This window comes from Symsagittifera roscoffensis, chromosome 5 (genome assembly GCF_963678635.1).
Source record: "Symsagittifera roscoffensis chromosome 5, txSymRosc1.1, whole genome shotgun sequence".
Classification (NCBI taxonomy): Eukaryota; Metazoa; Xenacoelomorpha; order Acoela; family Convolutidae; genus Symsagittifera; species Symsagittifera roscoffensis.
In genome coordinates this window covers 45,883,978-45,908,613 of record NC_087066.1, presented here as the reverse complement: position 1 = coordinate 45,908,613, position 24,636 = coordinate 45,883,978, and the positions used below count along the sequence as shown (strand labels likewise).

Genomic DNA, 24,636 nt, shown 5'->3' with positions numbered 1-24,636 from the left:
TCATTTCTAAAAACTCTTTTGGCGCCCATATATTTTTGAAATATGAGGTGGGAGTACTCGTCAAAAAACCCATTTTTTTGGTCAAAAGCTTTCAAAAAATTGTGTACAGAAATTTGGAAAAAAAAATTTATACAGTCTCTGGGTCGACCCTAAAAAACGTCGGTACAGTTTCAAAATTTTTCCAGAAAACGTTGGAGACATTTGAACTAGTAAATTAGATGCTAAATTAGCAGTGAACGCATTCTTTTGTAAATTTTAATATTCAATTTTTTTCCTTTCTTGATATTAAACAGGCTAAATTATCTAAGTTTAAAAAATTATGAGAATTTCTGAGTTAAACTGACGTTGTATTATATTAAAAAGGTTTTTTAATTAATCAATTATACATTTAAACACACAAAATTTGGTTTGATATGAAGTTGGATATTTTTTAATGAAAACACATTTGTGGCGTCACACGTCTTTGCATACACATGCAAATCAAATATGAATTATGATAAAATAACTGTGAAATCTGCAAAATGATAATTTAGATGATTTTGATCCGGTGAGAGTTGAATTGAAAATGTTTTCAATAATTCCAAAATGTAAGAGTTCGCTTCCATTTTTGTTTTCGTTTCTTCTTTTTATATATTTGTTTTCAGTTGCTTTCTCGTGATCACTGGGGAGTGTCTCCCACTTTTTGAGCAGCTGCAGTCCTGGCTGCTTCCATCATCATCATCTGTCGGTATTTCTCTCCAGTGGCCGGGGCGATGAGGTCGTCTAGATTGTAAGTCTCACAGTGCTTCTTCACCTGAACAGAAGATGACAGCGTTTAAAAACAGATCGAGGTTTTCTTAGTTAATTGAGTACTTCCACTACCGACTTTTTGCGCAAATTGTTAAATAGCTGGAGAGGGAGGTGAGTTTTTTCATGTGCACTTTTTAGGTCGGGCAAATAAGACTCAAAAAAACCCAAACCTCCAACGCAAGCTCAATGGGCCAAAAGTGCTTTTTATGACTATTTTTTGAAAAAATTTCATTCAAAAATTAGTATATATTGGCCTAAAAGACACGAAATTTTTTTTGGCTGTTCTGCGAAAATTTTGAGAGTCAAAGTACCACTACAAAAACCCCTTTGGATGGCAAAGGTGCCAACTTCTTGGTAGAAAGAAGTATCCTTCTCTCCCTATATCCGATCATAAAGATCCCAATAAGTCCAACTAGTAAAAATGAAAACACTAGGATCTTTCATAAATTTGCTGTCATGGCCAGGAAAAAATTGGGCCCGTTTTTGGGCATTTTTTTGAAGGTTCTACACCCATATCTCCTCCCCTAAATCCGCTTCTGGTGAGAAAGTTTGGTTTTTTAACAAAAGGAGCAAATGGCAGAAAAGTTTTAGCCAATAACAATCTTTTAAATTGTTAAAAATTAAGACTAAAGTGTCCCTTTTCAGCGTCCAGCTTCAGGCCGAAATTCAGGCTCCCTTTTTTCAGATGGCCATAAATCTCCCTTTTTTCAGATGGCCATCAGTTGATTGGCTGATTGGCTCCTTGCTTCTCTGCCATTCGATCCTTGTGACATATAGAATATCCATTTTCAAAAAGGACTTTTTCCGGTCTATCATTTTTGTATGATAGAATTTCGTTGATAACAACAATCGGCCGTTGCTAAGGCTCTAAGAATTAGATTAATCGACAATTGGTCGAAAGGCTATTCAGTGTTTTCGAATAAATTGGCAATTTCAATGAATCTCTTATTCTTCTCGATTATGTGAGAATCTATATCTCTATTACTATTTGGGTACTTTTGATTATTCGGCTAAGTTCAAATCCAATTGACGCCTTATTGTCTGCCTAGCATTTTACTGACCAGCAGTTCAGCCCGGACGAAGTCCTCCGGGGTGTCGATGTCCACTGTCTCCCCCTGACCCACCCCAAAGTCCTCCAGATAGGTCACTCTGTTGCTCTGGTAGTCCCCACTGCACAACAACTCCTCCACTCGGAACATGTAGAATGCACCTGGCAAACACAAAAAAAAACACAAATGAACAGACACATCATATATTTTTTTAAAAAGTTTTGTGGAGAAAATCTTGGCTACTCTGCCAAGTGCGTGGCAAAGACTCTTGAAAAGCCCGAAGAACATCAATGGTCCGATAATATGAAAGATGTTCCAAAAATGTTTAAAAAAATCACAAAAATCTTTTTTCACACAAATTTTCAAAATTTTCATGAATTTGATTGTTTTTTTTTTTTTAAAAAGGTACTAAATTACAAATGTAAAATGAGCGCAGCGTAGCTCTTTTTTGCATTTTTTGAATAGTTTTGAATCTTTAATTTTCTTAAAGAATATTTAAAAAAATCAGAATTTTTGAAAGAATTTTAAAAAATAATCAAAATGAATGAATTCGCGCAATGCTTCGTGCTTGTTTTCGAAGAAAGTGAGGAATATGTGTGCTATAAGCTGTTTTGTAGACTATTTTTGAAAGCAAATTAAAGACTGTAGGTCGCGAACTTGAGTCTGCGTGTTTCCAATCAAGTGAGCTACGCATTAAATTAAATGCGCTTGGAATCTACGCAAACTGCTTGCATAAAATTTTGAAGATTTCTTCTTTAATACTGAAAGCGTAATATTTATAAATATATAAAGCATAGTAATTATTATCTTTTAAACAAAACTGCTTTGCATTTGGCTACATGTTTAAATTATGCCTGATAGGTATTAACACTTATATTTAATGAATATTGTTCAAAAGTTTAATTTTATTAGAAAAATTTTCTGCAACAAAAACCGTAAGAGAACAAATAGCACTCGGTCAATGTTCATGGCTTTGCCGTGATTCACGAGCGATCTTGCGTGCATTATTTTAGAGTGTAAAGTAGATAACAAAACTGCTCGAATCATAGCGAAGTCTTGAATGTTCCACCTGCCTTTTAAGGTTTATGGAGCAGTAAAAACATGAATATCATTAACAAATTAAATGTAATTAAAAAAATGAAAAAAAAAAAAAAAAATCACAAAAATTGAAGTTTTTACTATGAAAATCATCCCCCACACGCCATATAAACCACAGAAGAATAGATTTCACTCCTTGTAACAAATCATTTATGGCAAATAAGCTTCTTTCAACCAATATGGAACGATTTATAAGACGGATTAAATCTCCGCTTACAAGTTATTAGCTCGAATTATATCGCGCGTTAATTGTCCCAAATTGGTCAAAATGGCCAAAATGGCAATCTTTAAACCCTCATAACTTTACGCAATATGATCGCAGGTAAAATATCCTTCAAATTTAAGCTCAGGACAACAATGGCTTTCGAATGATATAAAAAAATTCCGTCAAAAATGGCTAGTTAAAAAGTCGAAATTTGTCTGAAGAAAAAAAAACGACCCCGAGCACAAATATTCCGTTACTTTTGTATCTAAAGTCGGAACAAAAATGGAATATAGTGCAGAGAACACACCAAAAATAAATTCTGGAAGCTAATGATCATCAACAGCTGGGCTCTATTTTGTTTTCCATTAGCCTTCAAGATCTCTGTACGTTTGATAACATGGATTAGGAGCATAACATACCTTGCTTCTTTCAATTTTTTTGACGCTTTTTAGAAAAATTTCGTGCCAAAAATATGAACTATGAGTAATTTTTGTTCGAAAATATTAGACAAAAATTTGGTTACAGAGTAGTTGAGCAGTTTTTTTTTATATCTGAACGCCCAAAATTTTGGTTGTATACATTTTTTGAATCCTAAGCGGTGTAGGTTTGGGTGTGAGTTTGGCGGACGCTTTATTTTCTAGGGATCCGATTCTTTGATAATGCTTTATAATATCCATGTTCGGCCCACTGACTCTGAAAACTTTCAAAGGCACCTTTGCGCCAATATACACAAGTTTTGAGCAGAATGCGCGCAGTTTTTTGGTCAAAACTTTCCGAAAAGAGTGCAAAAGTTTCAAAAAATAGCGTGTTTCTCAAAATTGTGTCAAACCAGGGTCGTCATGGTGGTTTAAATCATTTTAATCGTTTTTTGTCAAAAATAGCGGTATAAAAATTTTTGAGTTTTAGTCTAATTACGAGCGAGTAAATCAAGCAAGAAGGCTTTTAATAGATATAATAGAAGGAAATTTTTTAAATTCGAAGGTTTTGATTTGCTATCTTTGTCATCTTTTTTTTTCGTTTTTTTCTTGTCTTTTTTCAACTAAAATCCTTATTCGATATGCTTTTCTTACCGCGACTGAAGAAAAAACCGAATGTTTCGAATTGTTTTCTCAATAGATGAACATCACTTTTTTGAAGTTATCCTTCGTTGAGGTGATTAAAAAAGCCAAAGTAATCTTTCTATTTCAGTCTGACAAATAATAAGTATCTGCCATCAGAAATAGAAGAAGTTATCTCCTCTAACCTTAAGTCTTAGCTGTCAAAAATATATTAAATCTACTGCACCCAGTTTTTTATCCATTGAACTCACCATTCTCGATGATTTCGCCTTGCCAGTCCTGTCTTCTGGGCCGCTTGGAGGGGTCAAAGTTCAAAGGCCGAGTGTACTTATTCTCAGCTGTAATGGGAGTCCATCTGAATTAAATAAAACAACTCAACAGTTTAATTCTAGTCAATCAAAAAACAATGAGAAACAAGAAAATTGGGTACAGGCAAATGTACAGAATGTTCCGAGAGCAGCGATGTACCGAAAGAGTTAGCAGCTCGTATTTTGGCTCTGTTCATTATTGGGATAAATTGTCCAAAATTTTTTAAAACGTTGAGAGAGTTTTTTAAAATGAATCAGAATCAGGAGCAAAGGGTTTTTAATTGCTATAGCTCAATCGATTACCTAGGACGTTGGAAATAAAATCTTGAATAACTTGTTTCCAAAACAGTTTAATGTTATTATTAGTTCCGATTCTCAGAACCATAAAATCAAGAACCAACCAAATTTTGCAAGCAGCAACCATTCCAAGCACTTCAACCAGTTCGTAAATTCCCCTTTAAGATCATTACGAACTAAATTTACTCCCAATATTTCTTAAACTAAGGTAGTTTTTTTTTAAATTTTTTTATTCAAATAAATTTAAAGCACTTAATTGATTTCATTATAATAATGGAAACCCTGCTCTAAAGTGACACAACAACAAATTACCTGAACTTGTGACTTCTTCCCACAGAAAAGACACAATCGAACTCATCGGCTCGAATCATGGACACCGCCTTGGAAAGAAGATCCGGGTTCTGGGTGGGGAAAGTGCACTGGATGTAGGCTGCGGCCCACACGTCCGGGTGATTGCCCACAAAGTCCAGTAGGGCGTCCTTGCTGGAACTACGATCCAGGGCACTCATGGGGTCACGCCGGAAATACCTAAATTATGGCAGCTGATATTAAGTCGGAGAGGGGTTTGTCTATTTGCCACGCAATTTCTTTAAAAGTTAAGATGCTTTTTCGCAACCAGCAGTATTGTCTAACGCAGTACTGATATTTTAAAAAGTTTACATCTGTACGTATTCAATCTGGTTGCTAGTGGCACAGAAACAAAAAAAAGGGTTTGGTTATAAATCGAAAAACTAATTGTGGTTTTAGCGGAAGCTTGAGATTTTAGTTAGTTTATTTGAGAACCCGGGTTGAGCAAAAATGCTTATCCTACAATTTCCATATATGAAAAAAGGTTATCACACAATTTTCATATATGGAAATTGTATGATAACCATTTTTTTAGCTTCAAACTAAATTTTTATTTTTGATGAGCAAGGTGCTTTAAATAGAGCATAAGCACTCTTAAATACTTTAAATTTGATTAAAAACAAGTTTTAACATGTTTCTGAAAATCTTGCCTTTATGAAAAAATGGTTATCATTACAATTTTCATATATGGAAATTGTATGATAACCATTTTTTTAGCTTCAAACTAAATTTTTATTTTTGATGAGCAAGGTGCTTTAAATTGAGCATAAGCACTCCTAATTACTTTAAATTTGATTAAAAATAAGTTTTAACAAGTTTCTGAAAAACTTGCCTTTCATGAAAAAATGGTTATCACACAATTTTCATATATGGAATTTATATGATAACCATTTTTTTCCAAAAAAAATAAACGTAGTTATTTTTCATCACCGACTGTTTTATTTGGTTCAAATAGCCGGAGAAACTAGATTGAATCTTTTTTCAATGGTTTTTTGAAATTGTATGAAAATTGTATGATTAGGATTTTTCCATACATTTGATGTAGGCATTTGTATGATAAGCATTTTCGGTTTGGGGAAATGTAAGATAAGCATTTTCGGTTTATGGAGGTCAACCAGAGAAGCCAACGACTTGTCAGCGATTGTCTGCGGTGCTGGTCAAAAGTCACGTCGTTTTAAATATGAAAAACAATATGGAACGGATAATTAATTAAAGAGAGCAATTGGCCATCTTCGAGTTTGAGCAAATACTTCAACAAGTCTGAAAAATAAATTCAGCTGGCAAAAAATTATACTTTTTTAATGTGGCCATGCGACTCAGTTTATGTCTAAAAAGGTAGATTTTGCGTACAAAATCAAATGAGTGATTTGATTTTAAAATAAATTCTGTTTGTTCCAACTTTTTGCAATTCTCCGAATGTGAAAAACAGAGACATGCTACTCACATGGCCCCGAATGACTCAGCAATGGCGCCAATGTGGTCGCAGTCGGTGGACACCCAGATTTCGTCGAAGCAGGAGGCCTTCCTGGCTGCCAGAATACTCCAGGCGACCAGAGGCAGTCCATTCAGTATCTTGGTATTCTTTCCAGGCACTCCTTTGCTGCCTAAAACACAAAACGCAGCCACTGTGAACTGGAAAACAAAAATAACATCAACTTAAATCATGGTGAGTCAGAATTTCAGACCAGCAACTCAAGTTGTTATTAATACTCTCTAACAAGTTTTTCTACTTCCTGTTTACTGCAATTTTTGGTATGCTGAAAAACAAGGGGCGGGTCTAGGGTTTCCTCGACTGTGGATTTTTTATTTATTTTCCAAGCAATCCTAATACACTATAAAAATCATCTATTTTACCAAAATTTTGCACTAACTTCACAGCATTTTTTTTTCAAGTAATCAGCAAAAATACATTTTTCTTTTCAAGAATTGCACTAATTTCACAGCATTTATTTTCAAGTTTCGTTACCTTTTCTGGCCAATACAACAGCTACAAACTTCCCAGTTGCCGCGCTGGTCTCGGCACTGAACTCAACTGCATTTGGCAAAATAGTCTCGTCATCCCCAACATCTTTAGTTAAAATAGCCCCCTTCAGCTTCGAGAACTCGTGCGGCAAAAAGCCAACCGGCTCCGCATTCTTGATTGACATGTTATCCTTACTGAGTACCGTTCCTTGTTTCAAATCACCAATTGCCACTGCACTTTTGCCTAATTTCCGTTTCATAGGGGCCTCAACGTCCAGCATTTTCTTTTCCGGACATCCCAGAGAAGCTTCGACTATGCGAACTTGTTTCACCAACTCAGTCAGTTCGCTCATGTCCAGAGATGCCTTATGGTCGGTACCTTTCCATGACTTATCCAGAGTCACGTGTCTTTCCAGAACTTTGGCGCCCAAAGCTACGGCGGCGAGTGAGACTGAGATACCACTCTCGTGACCCGAGTATCCGATTGGAACGTCCTTGAAAGTATCCTGAACAAAAAATCATAGCTAAGAAATTTCCCGCTTCGACTACCCACGTTTAGTTGGCGTCGGTTCTGTTGTACCCCATTTTTAGCAAAGCTTTTCCACCCAAGATATTTTACCTCTGATCCAAAGGACTGAGCTTTAATTGAACTTGTTTCAGTTTAAATAAAACAATTCACTAATGTTAGACAAAAACTTCGGTCAGTGCAAGATTTGAACCACTGACTGTAAAACTTTGGAAAAAATTATGACGGCTAATCTTGTGGAAAAATTGTTTGAAAAATTATGACTGCAAGATTTGTGGAAAAAGTTATGGAACAGGTGAACAATCTTCCCCCTAAAACAAATTAGGAAATTAGCTCACTGGGTTAAAAGTCATGTTTTTCAGCCAATCAGATTGGAGCATACAACGTGCAGGCCTTACTACTTTGAATTTGCCATTTAATTTTAGGGTTCCCTTGGTCTATTCACGTGGGATATTGTTCTTATGGGCCAGTTATGCTAGTTATGACTACAAAACTTGTATAAAAATTATGAAGGTAAAACTTATGGAAAAAGCGAGTACTGTAAAGCTTGTGCAAGGCAATTTGTGGTAGTTATGACTGTTTTAAGAAAAGTTATGACTGTTTTAAGCTTCGAATCACTACTGATAGGTCTTTTGTTGCTATTTGACTTGAGATCTTCTGTCGATGATTTGCCTTGCATCTGACTGTGTATCAAAAAAACGGGCCAATTCTATTCTCACTTTCAGTGGTTGAAACAATAAAATAAGTCAAAATGTCTGCAGTCTACGGGTCTGCAGAATATGTCTACAGTCAACTGTTGTGATTTTGTGACCTGGAATGTCTGGATGACACGGAGGTTGGTGTTCTCCGGTCCCACCGGGTATGCTGAAGTGCACTGGAGGAAAGTGAAGTTGTCGTGGTACTTTTTCACCAGATGGTACACTCTCTTCACTGTTATCATGTCTTGCATGCCTATAAAGAACAGGGAACTAATAATCAAACAATAGAATCATTATAATCATAGAAGTAATCATAAAACTATAATCGTAATAAGATGTTTTCAGGTTTGTAATCAGAAAAAAAACTAAATTTTGTGCAGATTAAAAACTAGTTTCTAGCCTGAGAGAACGTCCGTAGACTAAATGGTTCGTTTTAAAACTTCTCAAATCGTTCATTTTCTTAAAAATTGTCATCAAAATTTATGATAAAATAAATAGAAGATCACAGCATAATTCACAGATGAGAACCCAAAAGATAATCAACACACCACAAGATAACCTACCAGTGCTTATAACCATAGGCACTCTTTTCTTGGCCATGAACTCAATGAACTCCAGACTTCCAGTGTCGGAACTTGGCACTTTGAAAAAGGGCACGTTGATCTTTTCCAGGAAATTCACGGCATTGAAGTCAAAGGCAGAGGCTGAGAAGTAGATTCCGAGCTCCTTCGCATAGGCTTGTAGCTCTAAGTACGCATCCTCTGAGAGCTCTAGGTACAGTTTATGCTCTCCGTAAGTTTTGCCCCAGCTCTGGGGGACATTGTAGGGCCTAAAATGCGAGTTTGATTACCGTAAGAAAGAGCAAAAGGTTTAAAAAAAATTGCACACGCCATTTATAGTTTTTTATTCGAAGGCTTTTGATTAGGTCGCTTTCTACTCACGGACAGACCAAGCATTTATCGAGGATGGGGCAGTTTTTCAACTTTGTTGGCGCTTCAAAGTATAAACTTTTGTATTGAAATTATGGTTTAACGTCAATTAGTCAAATTATTCTTTATATTTGAGCTACCAAAAATAGCGTTTCTTAAATCATGTCATCTACGGCATTCAAAAGTCAACTTCAAAAAATAAAAATCCAAGCCGAGGAGCAGATTGCCAATGAGATTGAACAGCTTAACGTTGACTCCTTCTATAGACTATAGTCCTACATTTTAACATGGTCAGTGACTTTATTTCTTGTGAAGAAAAAAAACCTGAACTATTATGTTAAATCTCAGATTCTCCTTATTATTGGTGCTTTGGCTGGTTGCGGTATGATAAAAGTCTTAGATTTAAAGCAGCAGTTTAGTTTTTAAGTAAAGACAGGTTTTTACAAATTAAATCTAATCGATCATATTATCATAAAATCTGCAGGTGGCGGACATTATACAGTAATTAAATATTTTATATAAAGGAAAAATAAACCCTTTAGCTCAATTTCACTTTTAAGAGTGAATAAACAAAATTCGGCTCTTTTTCCTCCACCCCCCCCCCCACCACCTCACATTATTATCATTTTTATGGTGTAACGAGGGGTTTTTTAAAAGGTCAAATATGAAGACTAAATATGTTTGTCATGGCCTAATCAGTTCGCACGCCAAATTTTGTAACATTCGGAGGATGTGAACAAAATTTATCTAGTAAAATTTAGCAGGTGGGAGGGGGGGGGGGGGGGGGTTGGGAGAAGAAATAGCAAAATAGCTTTTTTAAATTTTCATTTTGCAATTAGATTGTACAACACTGAACATAGACAGCAGACTGTTCGAGAAGATTCAATGAGCGCAAGAAAAAAAAACAAAAAAACTGACTTGTTCTTTGAAAAATGTAAACTTTCGAATTTAAAAGAAAAAGAAAAAGAAAAAGCGATCTCTTTGAATTTCAGGATCATTTTCTCTGGCACTTTTTTGATAAGATTAACCCAATTTGAGAAAATTTGATAACTAGGAAAACTTTTAGTTTCTATTTTTAAAAAAATTAAATTTCACTACTTTCGAAAGTAGAAATCGATCACGTTTTTGGGCCATTTCAGCTTTCAGAATTGGGAGTGCATTTTCACAACTGTCTAGTAAAACCAACAAAGGGTTTTGAATTGAACTCAAAACGTGCATATATCTATGGATATTCTTATGTGCCCTTATAAATATGAATGCTTTTTCTTTTTTATTAGAGTATTTTAAAACTTTTCCTGAGAGTAAAAAAAAATAAATGCATCACGATCTAACTGACAGTTTGAACTACGTTTATCAACTCTTTAACAACGAAAACTTTTTCATTTTCCAGGATAAATCAAAAACTAAAGAGAAATAACAAACATCCAGAAAACGTTCAAAAACAAGCATTTGTGGTTTGTTTTCTGAAATAACTTATAAAAAATTGTATCAAATTCCTTAGACATTTTGAACAAACGCCCGTAAAAGAAAGCCAGTACGCGGATTTTTTTGTCATTAACTTCTGAATGTTGTAATCATGATTCACTGCATTGGTACAAAGATGGTCTGAAAAATATTGTTAATAGAGTATGACAAACTTGCAATGAATCAAACGCCACGATGACATCTTGCAAAAATTCAAAAACAAATCGTTTTCTTAAAATATTGGAAAGATTGTACCTGACGAACAAAGCAAAGACAAAAATGTTCCAACAATCTTACGTTTACTCAAAATCGTTTTCAGACATAATGGAAACATAAAATTCACAAGACGGTTGACGGTTGTAGACAGTTATCTAATTTCTAAAATTAAACCTCTCTCCAAAAAACGACGGTAGAGTGAACCCAGCCAATTACTTTTTTCTTTACTACCAGTCTTAAGATGTTTTTGATCGGGTCATTTGTCACTGAAAAGAAAACTCACAAGATTTCAAACTTTTAAAAATTTCCTCAATTAAAATTTAGGCCTTAAGAACCATAATCGAAAAAACGCATGAGAAAAATAATTCCCAGCCCGAGCTGACACAATGCAAATTCATTGTCGTAGAAATTTTATTTGATATAGTTGATTCTACACTTTTCTTACCTGTTTTTGTCTTCTGATTTGCCACTAAAACCAAAAAGTCTCAAAACAGTTTAACAAAAATGAAAAAATGCAGGAGTCTTGATATTGAACAGGATTGAAAAGATGAAACTAATCTGATTTCATGAGCAGACAACAATTTCATAAACAATACAGCCATAAACAGATAATTATCTGGTAGACATGGAAAAACCTTGAAAAAGCAAGCTTGACTAAAATGCAGAAAAAACAAAAACAATGACAGTATTTAAAAAAATTAACGGAAAATCAAACGTAAAATTGATATAAGTAGCTTTAGAATTGATATCATTCCATTAACTGAGAAAATTTTTTCTTTATTTCTATCTTAGATCATGTAACAAAACAAAAAACTGTAATGTCCAGATTTAGCGATATGTTTTATAGAATGAAAAAATGTATAGGTTAAAATCAACCAAAAAGGGCATATAACGTTCATGTGAAACCCATTGTAAAGTACGGGTGTAGGTAAAAAACTACTGCACAAAAAAATTTATGTCTATAAACTTAAAAAGTTTCTTAAAAAAACTATCGGGGAAAACGCATATCAATGATAAGTTCGGAAGCCATAAAAAAGTGGCTGAAAAATTGAATAGGAGAGTAGCTGCGTTACAGAGAAAAAAAATTTTAATTCAAAAAATGTCAGTGTTAGAAAAGTTTGCATTTTGATTTCAAAAAGTAATCAGATTTTGTACTATGGTTTCAGAATTGCCCTAAGCAACAAACACAGATCTTTAGTTCTAGTTTTTTTTGACATTTTAAAAACTTTAACAAATTACCAATTGCTGAGAATTTTTTATGAGCAGAAGGTACTTAACGAACAAGCAAGTTGCTGCCAAGCATAGATGTTCTGTTTTTTTTTTAAATTTTTGCACTAAACAGCTGCGTTTTCATTTTTTGCTTAAATCTCGTTACTAAAATTAGTGGAAGTGAAATACGAAACTACAGCGCAAAGGAACACACATTTTCAATCAATTTTTTTCTCCATTTTCCGTTCCTATGAGCGCAAAATCTTGCAAAGTAATTGTTCGTGATTGGTTTCATTTTTCTTAATGATCTGTCGCGTAATTTTTAAAGCGCAATCTTCTGTGAGTCTGATGAAATGCTTCTTTTTCTGAAGGATACTTTCAGGAAACTATTCGCTGTGGTTCCAATAACTTTGACTTGTTTTTTTTTGTAAAAGGGGGTAGTTATTGGAGCGCTGTCCGTTGTGTCCTTTGTTCAATTTTTTCATCGCATTTAAAAAATGATTTTAAACAAAACACCCGAGAACATTTATGAAACTAGTCCAAATAATAGAAGTGTCACGAAACCGTGCCAATTAAAGTGTCAACCGTAAAAATTATGAAAAAAACACTAAATAATTTAAATTTGAAAAATATTAAAAAGTTTTTCAAAATTCGTGGAAGCGGCTACGACTAGACAGTCTAATCTTTGTCTAACAATCAAAAATGTGATACAAAAAGCACTATACTTTTCGACAGCCAAAAAACAGCTAGAGCATAATTTTTCCTTCTTTGGCATATATAAGAAAACTGTTTTTATCACGACACAACCCTGAATATTCGCTTACGTCTGATTTTGAATCTCTTGGAAGTTTTATTTTTTTTTCAATTCATCCTTAAACACGCTAAGTAGAAATACAAAAAATATAATAGCGTATATGTTTTTCCGATAACCCAATATTAGCGCTAACTACTACTTTGTGTGTTAATTATTTTTAAAACAGTTGTACTGGTCACAGGTGTTTTTTATAGAGCATACACATGAATAATTTTAAGATGGCTTCAAAAAAAATTTATTTTGAAATTTATACAACACCGAGAGCAAATTTTAATAATTTTTTTGAATGTCACAACAAAAAAGCATCTCAAGAGCACTAACTCACTGTCATGGTGAAGCCAATTGTCACTTCCCGCAAAAATATCTGTCTTCAAATGTTTTGAATGAAACGTAATAATTATGCTGTACGTTGGTAATAAGCAAAAAACCACTATAAGCAAAAAAACGCCCTAAAATGTAAAAAAAAAACACTAATTATTTTAAATTCAAAAGAAAATTGAAAAGTTTTTCAAAATCCGTGGAAGCGGCTACTGCTAGACAGTCTATTTTTTGTGTAGAACCAAAAAAAAACATGTGATACAAAAAAAACATCCATACATTTCGACAACTAGAATAAACAGCTAGATCATAACTTTTCCTTTTTTTGGAAATGTTAGAAAAACGGTTTTTATCAGAACATAACCCTGAATGTTCCGTTATGGCTGACTTTGAATCTCTTTGAGAATCTCTTTGAGACTCTCGGTGGATATTGGGAACCTGTTTACAGAAATTAGAAGTAGAAGTACAAAAAAAAGTAATTAGCCTCAATGTTTTTCGGTTGACACATTATGATTAATATTTTACGCTATTAAAGGAATAAAATAGCTTTTCGGTATAGAAAATTTTCTCCTGCACTTGTCTATTCATGGGGCTTGTTTGAAATGAAAATATTTTATTTTGAATTGTACGATTGATATGCTTTTAAGCCTTGATCAAGTTACGACAATTAATGAAAAAATCATGAATGGGGAAACTTATGACGGACAAAACAAAAATTTAGACAAAAATTAGGGCAAACAAAACAAAAATCAATATACCAACTTGCATCTAACGCAAATTTAGTAGAGTCCGATTTTGCAGGCAATCAGCATGGAGAATTCAACATGCAGCGCCAAGCCAGGACATCGGAAAATTTCCATACTTTAATTATCGCAAATTAACCAAAATATTCATAAATTCTATCCTCATTATCTTAAGTTAAAAGTTCTTAATTAAAAAGTCGAAATTGGTCTGAATAAAAAAATGACACCAACATATACGTTCTGTCCCCTTCTTCTTGAGTCGAAATATTGTTACTACTTTCGATACAAAAATAACGGAATATTTGTGCTCGGGGAGGGTTTTTTTTCTTCAGACAAATTTGGACTTTTAACTAGCCATTTCTGACGGATTTTTAAAAATATCATTCGAAAGCTATTGTTGCCCTGAGCTCAGATTTGAAAAGATATTAAACCTGTGATCACTTTTCGTAAAGTTATGAGGGTTTAAATTTTGCCATTTTGGCCATTTTGACCAATTTGGGACAATTAACGCGCGATATATTTCGCGCTATTAACGCGTAAGCGGAAAGTTAATCCGTCTTAGAAATCGTTGCAAATTGGTTGAAAGAAGCTTATTTGCCATAATTGATTTGCTACAAGGAGCGAAATCTATCTTTTTGTACTTTATATGGCGTGTGGGGGGATGATTTTTATCAAAAAATTTCAAATTTTAGAAAAAAAAATTCATTTTGTTTTATTTCATATAACTTTTTAATGTTATTACTGCTCCATAAACCTTAAAAGGCAGCGGGAACATTCAGGTTTCGCCCTGATACGATAAGTCTTGTTCAATTTGTGATTACCGTCGCGTTTAGTGGAATGTATCAAAATGTGTGGAAACTAAAGGATTCAAACTCCTGGCCACTATCGAATTCAGGAGTGTGGGCGGACGCCTCAAGGGTCCCCTTTTTGTTACTATCTTGTTTGAAATCCAGTTTTTGCTGTACGATACTGAAACTTTATCGTGATTTGGAGAGCTCCGAAATCCATTTTGCTCGACCTAAAAAAGTTCGACCAAAATTTTGATCACTTATTTTTCATCAAAATCAAAAAATTCAAAATCAATCGCCGATCAATTCCTGCATCTAGTCACCCATAGGCTCCTACTTCGGGTTTATTTATGACATTCGGGTTGTTTTTTACTAAGAATTACACGCTCGCATTTTTGAGGATGATAATTTTTTTTGGGTTGGAGAATTTCTTCGCGGTATCATGCAAAAAAAACTAACGGAAAATGAATTGAATACTCAGATTGTCAAAATTCAAAATTTGCTTATACCATGACGACGTTTATTGTGTGATTTTTAGGATGAAAAAAAAATTGTCTAGAATGCTTTCTTTAGAATAGAAGAAAAATATCACGTCTAGAGCTGGGGAAAACTCAGTTTTGGTTAAAATTGATTACTATTTTAAGAGACCAGGGAAACTTCAAAAGGAACCTCAAAATTGATTTTTAATAAGTATACAATTTATTTAGAAGTTTTTTTCAAATTTCATGCTTTAATTTCTAAAATTCATGGAAAAAAATTGATTAAAAAATCAAAACTCAAACCGCGAAAAATTATATTTGAGCGTACACGTTTTTAAAGACTATTTTTGAAGCGAACAATTTTTTTTAAAACGAATCAAAAAACATCTACTATGTTCAACGTTTAGTTTTTCCTTTGCTGAGGTTTGGGTATTCATGATAAAGTATCAGTAAGAGCTTATTTCTTATAAGAGGTCAGTTAAAGTATTCTATGATGACGCTTTTTTATTTTGTCTTTCATCAAGTGTTTAAAGGATAAAATTTCAAGGAAAAATATCACTTTTCAGTTTTTGAAAAGGAAGCTCAAGAAAATTTTAGGGCTATAAATATTTAATTAAAATAACAGTGAAAGTTTTTTCTTAAATTGTTATAGTTTTAATATTTAGAGTTTAGCAACCAAAGTAGTCTTTTTCTATAAATTATTCCCCTGTTAATTATATACCCTTGATGAATAAATAAAATCCTGGTTTCTAAAGGCACTGTTTGCTTCCCACCGCGCAGTCCATATTTAGTGTTTGTTTTGTTTCCAGGTGTTCATTTTTTTGGCTCAAAATCTGGTAACACAAAATTAAATTGCCATTTTCAGTTAAATATCGTATAAATATATCTTTTGGATATAATTTGATGTGTGTTACTAAGAATATAAGGTAATTGCTTCCTCGTTTGTTTGGAAGTTTTAGATGGTGGCGTACCTCATGCTTGAAGGACCGAATGCTTGAAATTTAGTTTAGCTTACTTTGAATTGAGTATTCAAAATCTCAAAGTAAATCGTGAAAATCTCAAAGTAAGAAAATAAATCCAGGCCATTAGTGTTAATACTGACCGACTAGATAAAAAGCAGATGACTTTTCAAGACTGAAAAATTCTTATGAACTTGAACTCATAAATCTTGATTTTTATCTGAATAGTATTGCGGTTGTAACCTGCAATTTGTATTATTTTCGATTATTTTTCACTGATTTAAAACATTTTCTGTTAATATTGATTTCGATTTTGGGAGAAAGGCAGTTAGCCAATAGGAACGCTTAGCGATTTTGATTGGTTGAAACTTTTCAAGCATTCGGTCCTTCAAGCATGAGAACCCTCCCCGTTTTAGATAATTGTTTGGATTGTAAACTATTAATTGAATGATTAGCGATGACTCAAGTACGCATTGTCCGAGTTGAGAAAAAAATATATCTACAAGGACTACAATTAGTGGATTTTGTTCCAGAAACAATCGAGGTCAAATGTATAATAATCATATAGAAGACCGATCAATCTAAATTCCGAAGGCAAAGAACATGTTTGAACAAATAATATTAGTCTTGATAAAATTCGATCTAAAAACATTGATTTTCTTTTTGAAGCTGAAGAATAAGCGAAGCATGGTGGCAGTCATATAATTGCTGGTTCGAACTTTGCATTTGCGTTAAAATTTGCGCTGTCAACTTTTGCAAGTAGGTATATCATAGTTAGGCTTTGATATTTGACTCTAAGATAGGCCACTGGCTGCTCAACTGAATCAACTAAACACAACTGAGTCCCTCGTTATTGAGTGACTGGCGTCGAAACACAACTGAAGCTGAATAAAACACCAACAGCACCAACACCAAAAAGACCAACAAGGAAAAAAAAAATTTGCGAAATTTTTTTTCTGGTTTTCAGAAACAACACTCCGTCTAATTTTTTGTTTTTTACTTCTAAGTCTCTATGTAGTTGGTTTGAATGAAAACTTTTTCGATGATATTCAAATAAGTTAAAAAATTAAATACAAATAATTCCGAGAAAGTCTGCTAATTAGCATTATTTACAAAGCCAAACTGTTTGTTTTGTGATTTATATGCGGATTCCGCAGAAAGGACGCTCCCTTTGACTTTCCGTTGTTCTTCCGTTTTCTTTGATCGTTCCGACAAATTTTCAACATGTTTAAATACTTGTCGCTGGATTCCAGAGACATACACACACTAAATTGTGCACATATTCAGTGCACAGTTTAGCCTCTCAAATTATTTTTACCAGTAAAAGTATAAAGAAAACTGAATGAAAAAAAGATCGCTCACCAATACAGTATTTCACGGCTTACAAGACACCGAAAGTGTTCTTCCCCTCCTCGACCTCCTAGCCAAAATCGAATTATAAGGAGATACGCAGTATTTTTGCCTTTGCTCAAATTGTTTCGAAGACAGTGCTCAAAGCTCATAAGACGTTAAAGAGAAATTCTAGAGAATTTAACAAAATGATGTAAGTTTCTTGATTAAACATAGCCAGAAGACAGTCAGAAAACAGTCAATGAACGCATGTAAATAGGAAAAAAAACTACTAACTTTTATTAACAATATCCCCTTCCTAATTTCGAAGAAAAATAAATGACCTTGAAACTCTTTGAATTTCTAAAACGTGTTATGATTTGCCTTTTTTTGATAAAAGACAAATTTCGACTTTTTAACTAGCCATTTTGGACAAAAATTTTTAATATCACTAAAAACGGTATTGTTGTCCTGAGCCTAAAATTGAAAATTTATACTACCTGTGAGATTTTTTTGTAAAGTTATGGGGGCTTAAAGAACGCCATTTTGGCCAGTTTGGGACTACTAACGCGCGATATTTTTCGCGTTATTAACGCGTAAGCGGTGAATTAATTCGTCTTCGAAATTGTTCTAAATTGGTTGAAGGAAGCTTGTTGACCATAAAATTTTTCTCTTTGTACTTTATATGGCATGTGGGTTAATGATTTTCAGAAAAAAACTAGAAATTAAAAAAAGTTTTCGTTTTATTTTTTTCTCTTTTTTCTCTTACTTTTTATATGCGGATAACAGTCAATGAACGCATGTAAACAAGAAAAAAATTACTTACTTCTATTAAAAATATCCCCTTCCTAATTTCGAAGAAAAAAAATTTCCTTGAAATTCTTTGAATTTCTAAAACGTGTGATGATTGGCCTTTTTTGATAAAAGTGACCCAATTTGATTAAACTGGAGGAGTTGGTATGTTTTTTATTCCGCTGGAAAAAGCTGAAAGTTAAATTCCGTTTCCCAAATAAAAATTCAATCACGTTTTCTGTAATATTTGCACTTTTACTGTTCAGTCGAGGAGTTTGCCTTCTTTTAAGAAAAGGAAATGAATTGAGTTTGAAAAAAAGTCAAAATTCAAACCGCGGAAATGTAAATTTGAGATAAATTTTATTTCCTTTCCCAAAAAACGAGTAAAAAAACAACAATCCAGAAAAAAAATCCGAACTATTTTCCCCGATCCTGAAACACTAAACTGTCACTTTTAACCAAGGAACAATTTTTTTTGGATAAAAAACGAAAAATAAAACCTTTCAGTTTTTCTCCTAACAATACTGGAATTGGAATTTTCTGACAGTTACTCTGGTTGATTATTATTTGCATCAATCACATAGTAAATTTGAAACAATATAAATCTTTTGATTTAAATCAGTGGAAAAAATTTCTAGCCCTTTCAATACAGAGAGTAGTTGCCGATTTGCCAATTTACTAATCAAAATTCATGATATTTAATTTTTAATTTCTACTTAATGAAAAATTAATAAATTAGAAGATGGTTTCAGGTGTTTAGCACGTTTCAAAAAAAAGCAAAAAAGATTCCGTAAAGTTTACCGTATTTCTAGCTAAAAGACTCACTCGATATTTAAATCTCAGTTTTTCTTTACAGCCACACATCAGACAAACGGAGCATTTTGGCTTGATCCTAAAATGATTTTAAAAATTTTGATTTTTGGTCTCCGAAATTCTGAGTTTTTGTTTTAATTTTTATGTACCAGTTTCAGTAATAAACCCTTTTTTGACCAAAACAAGAGTAATTTTAACGCGTAAGCATAGAAATAATTCGTCTTGGAAATCGTTCCAAATTGGTTGAAGGACGCTTGTCGGCCATAATTTATTAATTAAGAGGAGCAAAATTTATCACTTTGTACTTTATATGGCATGTGCGGTGATGATTTTCAGAAAAAATTAAAAACAAATAAAGTTTTTGTTTATTTCTCGTTTTTCTCTTATTTTTTCATGTTATCACTCTTCATAGACTTTTCAAGGCAACGGAACATTCAGGGCTTCGGCCTGATACGAGCAGTCTCGTTTTTGTTTCTAATCCAATTTTCTTCATTTATTCTATTCGCTGCTCAAAAAATGCGTTTTTTCACAAGACGTTTATTTTTTAACACAAACGCGGTTTACAAGCCAAGAAATAAATAAGTGAAGAAAACAGGTTTCGAGAAAAAAAATTCTTAAATTTTCATGTTATATATTTGTGACAATTAAAACCTCCAGAACACAAAAATTACTAAGCCAAGTAGAATTCAGCCTTCAAAAATTGGAGGAAACATTACACCCAAGAAAAATAAGCTTTATTTACCCCAAGAACGAACTTAACGCTATCAAAACATAATTAAATTTTGCAAGATTTGATTACCCAATTATTTAATCTTGACAGAATTGAAAGTAGAAGAATTGAAGAATTGTAGAATTGAAGAATTGAAAATTGCATAGTTGCAGTGTCGGAGAAAGGTAAAATTTTACCCCGAAAGTGTTGTTTTCTTCGTAGGCAGGCTATGGGGCTATTAAATGAAATAGTTGAGTAAATATCACCTTTCGAGGCACTTTTTGTTAAATCTCTCCAACACCGTGCTCTTCTGAAACTTGACACAGTCGGCGCCTGCCTCCTTGGCCGCCTTAATCATTTGCTTCGCTATCCCCACATCCCCCTGATGATTCTGCCCAATCTCAGCTGTAACAGAAAGTTAGGGAGTCAATGAACTCAAGCAAACCAAGGCTCTCTTTTTTCAATTTTTGGCAAATATTACATCTCGCTAAAGCTCTTTATATTTCAAAAGCCTCTTTTGATTTTAACTTTTCCCGTACAGTAATACGGAAAAGTGTCAACTAGTTCAAAAAAACCAAAAACTATAGATTTCTGACAAAAAAAAACACCTCGTAAAAGCCCGTAGTGCTTCAAGAACCTTTTTCATTGACATTTTACCCGGGTTGACCAAAAATGCTTATCATACAATTCTCATAAACGGGAAATTTCTTTTCATACAATTTCATACAATTCCATACGTACAGAAAATTGCATGAAAACTCTATGATAAGCATTTTCCCATAAATGGAAATTGTATGAAAGATGTTTTCTTCATAAAACAAAAAGTTGTTTTTTGTTCGTAAATTTATATTCTGACAAATTTTCAGTAGTTTTTGCAACCGAACACAAGTGACAAAGACCTTGGTTACTCAAAGCACCAAAGGTTGGACGGTCTTGCATTTACAATGCATAGAAAACGAACTGAATTGTCTTAGAGCTGTCTTTCACAAATGATATAACAAAAGAAACAAACTTTTAATTTTTGGCAAAAATTTTCAATGATGATTGTTTTAAATTTGTGTATTTTCAAATTATCAGACATTAATCAAGGCATACATAAACACGCCATACAAAAAAAATGAGAATTTTCAGCGTTTTTGAAAAAAAAAATTTAAGTGAAAAGAATAAAAGCCAATATCATCGTATCCAGGACTACGTTATGCACACAAAAAATTAAATTTTGCATGCAACCAATTTTTTTTGGAAAATGCTTGCGTGCGTACAAAATTCGATTTGCGCTTGTAAAAAATAACAAAAAAAATTTTGGGACAAGTTTTCAAAATTACTTTGTGTACTAAATTTTTGTGTCGTATATGGAAATTGTATGGTGAGCATTTTTTTCAAAAAAAGTTTAAAATCAGTTTTTTTTGTCACCAGTCTCTGTTCAACTGTTCTCAGAAAGCCGCAGAAATGGTTTAATTTTTTTTTCAATTTTTTTCGAAAATGTATGAAAATTGTATGACAAGCATTTTCTCCATACACTTGATGTATGGAATTGTATGATAAGCATTTTCGGTGTATGGAGGTCCAACTATTCTCATATAACAAAACGGTCTTTTTTCAATTCCCCTCCAACTTTGAATTTCATTTTTGAAAATTACCTGCACATTATCATAATGCACTAAAAATTGGCCAAACTAACAATGAACAAACAAATAAAACTGAACAGATATGTTCTGCATACTTTACATCGAATTATTACACGTTTAGCCAAAGTTACACGTGAAATAAAGAAAAAACAAGACTGCTCGTATCAGAGCGAAGCCCTGAATAGTTCGACTGCCTTTTAGGGTTCTATGGAGCAGCAAGAACATGAAAAATTTAAATGTAATAAAAAAAAAAAATTTTGTTTAAATTTGAGATTCTTTTTGTGAAAACATCCCCCCACACGCCATATTAAGTACAAAGTGATAGAGTTAGCTCCTATTAACAAATTAGTTATGACATATGATCTTCTTTCAACCAATTTGGAACGATTTCTAAGACGGATTAAGTCTCGCTTACGCGTTAATAGCACGAAATGTATCGCGCGTTAATTGTCCCAAGTTGGCCAAAATGGCAAATTTTACACCCCCACAACTTTACGAAAAATGATCACAGGTAAAATATCTTTTCAAATTTAGGCTCAAGACAGCAATACTTTTCGAATGATATTTAAAAAATTCTGTCAAAAATGGCTAGTTAAAAAGTCGAAATTTGTTTGAAGAAAAAAAACCCACCCCGAGAACAAATATTCCGTTACTTTCGTAGGAACAAAAAAGTCGGAACAAAAATTTTTCCCCATCCGTTTTTCCTTTGCTCCCTTCCCTCTTTTCTCTCTCTCTCTCTCTCTCTCTCTTGTCTTACTCTTACCGATGATGAAGCAAGGGTGATCTGTTCCAATGTTCCTCCCAGGGCATAGCTCGAATTCAATCTTTTTCGCAGCCATCTTCAATGTATTTGCAGATAAACCTCACTAAAATTGAACAAAACTAGCAATGAAAAAGGTTTCAATCTGAAATCTGACTAATCACAAATTATTATAAAAGATTTTCGAAATTTGATATTTGTTTGTTGTTTTTTCGCAGTGAAGGCTGTTTTAAGATACGGAAGATTGGAAAGCAATACAGTGGCACACAAGTGTTTGTATTGGTTGCAAATGCGTCCAACCACGCGTATCCTGAAAACTCTTTACACGAATTAAAAAAAAAGAAAAAATTTCGTTTTAACCTGAAGCAGCTCGTTTAAGAGGAATATATGTTTTTCCTGTGCTGTGCTGTGCTGTGCTGATTTTAAGCAAACGCAGCCACAGGCAAAAAATACCCTCTTTGTAAAATAGTGGACGGGTTGTGTTTTGTTCTATTTTATGTGTTGTATTGAAAACTCAAATAGTTGTTCTGCTGTAAAAGCTTCCGACACAGGATGTGAATATCTGTTTCAAATCCGATGTACAGAAAAAACTGAAATAAACAGCCCAACTGAATGTTTGCGGGTTGAATATTTTTCAGCGGTACAATTCAAGTATGTGAATGGCATTAAACAATGAAGAAAAAAATAATTGAAAGATATGCTTGAGAAAAAAACGGGGGAAAGACTTAGTTTTAAATTACATCTGACTCATGCAAAGAGCATTAGACCTTGATAACTAACAAGCTGCGCAAAAACGGAAGCCTTAAAAGATATCTATTGTTGAAATCTCAACTCAAGTTCAAATCCAAATAGCAGCAAATAAAACAGTGCCCGGCTCAGAACGGCGAAGCTGCCTAGTTTGACACCCTCGCTCAAAGGATCTCCATATGGATTTTTTCTACAATATCCTTGTTGTTGCAAATTAACCTTTAAGCTTTTCAAAGGTGGAACTTTTTGAGTGGTAAGAGGCTTGATTGGCAGGGGACTTGTACCATTTCAGAAAAAGCAATTCATTCTTCAGCTTCAACAGGCACTTATTTTGAGATGGAAATACCTGCTGAACAAAAAACAATTTTGGTCGAAAATGGCTAAAAAATTGGCCTTTGGCTGAATTTAGCAAAAAAGCATAAAATGGCCTGCGGCACAGTTTTTTTAACGTGTCCATAAAGCTCATAAAATGCATTTCGTTGATCTAAAATCAATAGATGAAACTCTTCTTATTTTTTAAGAATACCTAGATCCACTCAAGAAATAATTTTTTCTAACAAATAAAGAATAAGTAAAAGTTTTTTTTTTCAAGCTATGCGTATTGCGAAAAAAGTACAAAAAATTAAGTTTGAGATTTGAAGAGGACCAGCTCGAGCAGACATATAACACAATTTTATTCATCGTCACCCGAGTCGAGATTTTTCACTTAATTTGAAGCAAGATTTGAGCGGTTTGAGCGGTTTTTTTTAGACAATTACGCTCAAAATCTTGCTTCAAAATGAGCGTTTGAGCGGTTTTTAAACGGTTTATCTAAAAAAACCGCTCAAAAACCGCGCAAGATTTGAACGGTTTTGAGCGGTTTATATAAAAAAAAAACGCTCAAAAACCGCGCAAGATTTGAGCGGTTTTGAAAATTGCAACATTTCAAAAACTGAAGAACAACTTTGAAAAGCAATCAGTAACTTCGAAGAAGTAACGCAGTCAGTATGAATGATTACGTCATTGGCTTTGAACGGAAGTATAGTCAACAAAGAAGCATAAAGTGGAGTTATCAGATGCTTTTTTGGCCTTTGAAATAGTCGACAATGCTTTGCTGAATGATAATCACTAGCAGATGGTGCTAACTCCTCGCAGAGTCAAATTTTTGAGTCCATCAAAAGCGCTTTAAACCGCCTTCTCAGCCATAAAACCTCTGAACCTCCTAGCGTTGCTGTTTCTGGAATGAATTAAAAAGTTTTATTTGCAAGGTGGTGATCGAATTATCACTTCTGTGGACAAACTTCGAGACCATGGAGTAGAGGCTTTCAGAGACCTAATATTTGGCCTCAGTACAAAAACTCTGGAGAGCGAAGTCATGTTGTCAACGGACAAATTATCAGATGTGAAGTGTGCGACAAGTTATCACTACGCTTAAAAATGTCCTCACAACTCTCAGACTGCTAATATCACTGAAAGTTTGTCTGAAGTCAATGGATACGAGAAAAGAGAATATAGGACAGAATTCCAAACTCTCATAAAGGAAGCCAATTATTAGGTCAGAGACCTTGTGAATGAGAAGTATAGAAAACGAAAATGTAATCTTTTCTAGTTTACACGATGTA

At 33.6% G+C, this 24,636-nt stretch overlaps 2 protein-coding genes across 3 annotated transcripts in view; both read right to left on the bottom strand.

The window, feature by feature from the left end:
* The window catches only part of LOC134846440 (uncharacterized), a 331,689-nt gene that overhangs the window by 151,498 nt on the left and 155,555 nt on the right, over positions 1-24,636 (bottom strand). The window lies entirely within an intron of this gene.
* LOC134846080 (sialic acid synthase-like) lies at positions 375-22,700 on the bottom strand. 2 transcript variants are annotated; one of them, XM_063863285.1, is made up of 11 exons: positions 22,649-22,700; positions 22,292-22,394; positions 20,167-20,305; positions 8,902-9,167; positions 8,452-8,591; positions 7,119-7,620; positions 6,597-6,756; positions 5,117-5,332; positions 4,451-4,554; positions 1,851-1,999; positions 375-793 (listed from the first exon to the last, which is right to left on the bottom strand). In XM_063863285.1, the coding sequence occupies exons 2-11, from the start codon at positions 22,365-22,367 to the stop codon at positions 659-661; spliced, it is 1,887 nt and encodes a 628-aa protein (XP_063719355.1). In that variant the 5' UTR covers positions 22,368-22,394; positions 22,649-22,700; the 3' UTR covers positions 375-658. The 2 variants fall into 2 exon arrangements, with proteins under 2 accessions (XP_063719355.1, XP_063719354.1); XM_063863284.1 differs by lacking the exon at positions 22,649-22,700 and having other exon boundaries at positions 22,292-22,612.

What these genes read in the sequence shown, in the direction of transcription:
- LOC134846080 (XM_063863285.1), bottom strand. Translation starts at nt 22,367, where the DNA reads ATGGCTGCGAAAAAGATTGAATTCGAGCTATGCCCTGGGAGGAACATT. An exon ending in AACAAAAAGTGCCTCGAAAG is followed by an intron (nt 9,168 to 20,166) that starts GTGATATTTACT and finishes CTCGCATTTTAG; the next exon opens with GCCCTACAATGTCCCCCAGA. An exon ending in GCTGAGTCATTCGGGGCCAT is followed by an intron (nt 5,333 to 6,596) that starts GTGAGTAGCATG and finishes GCCATAATTTAG; the next exon opens with GTATTTCCGGCGTGACCCCA.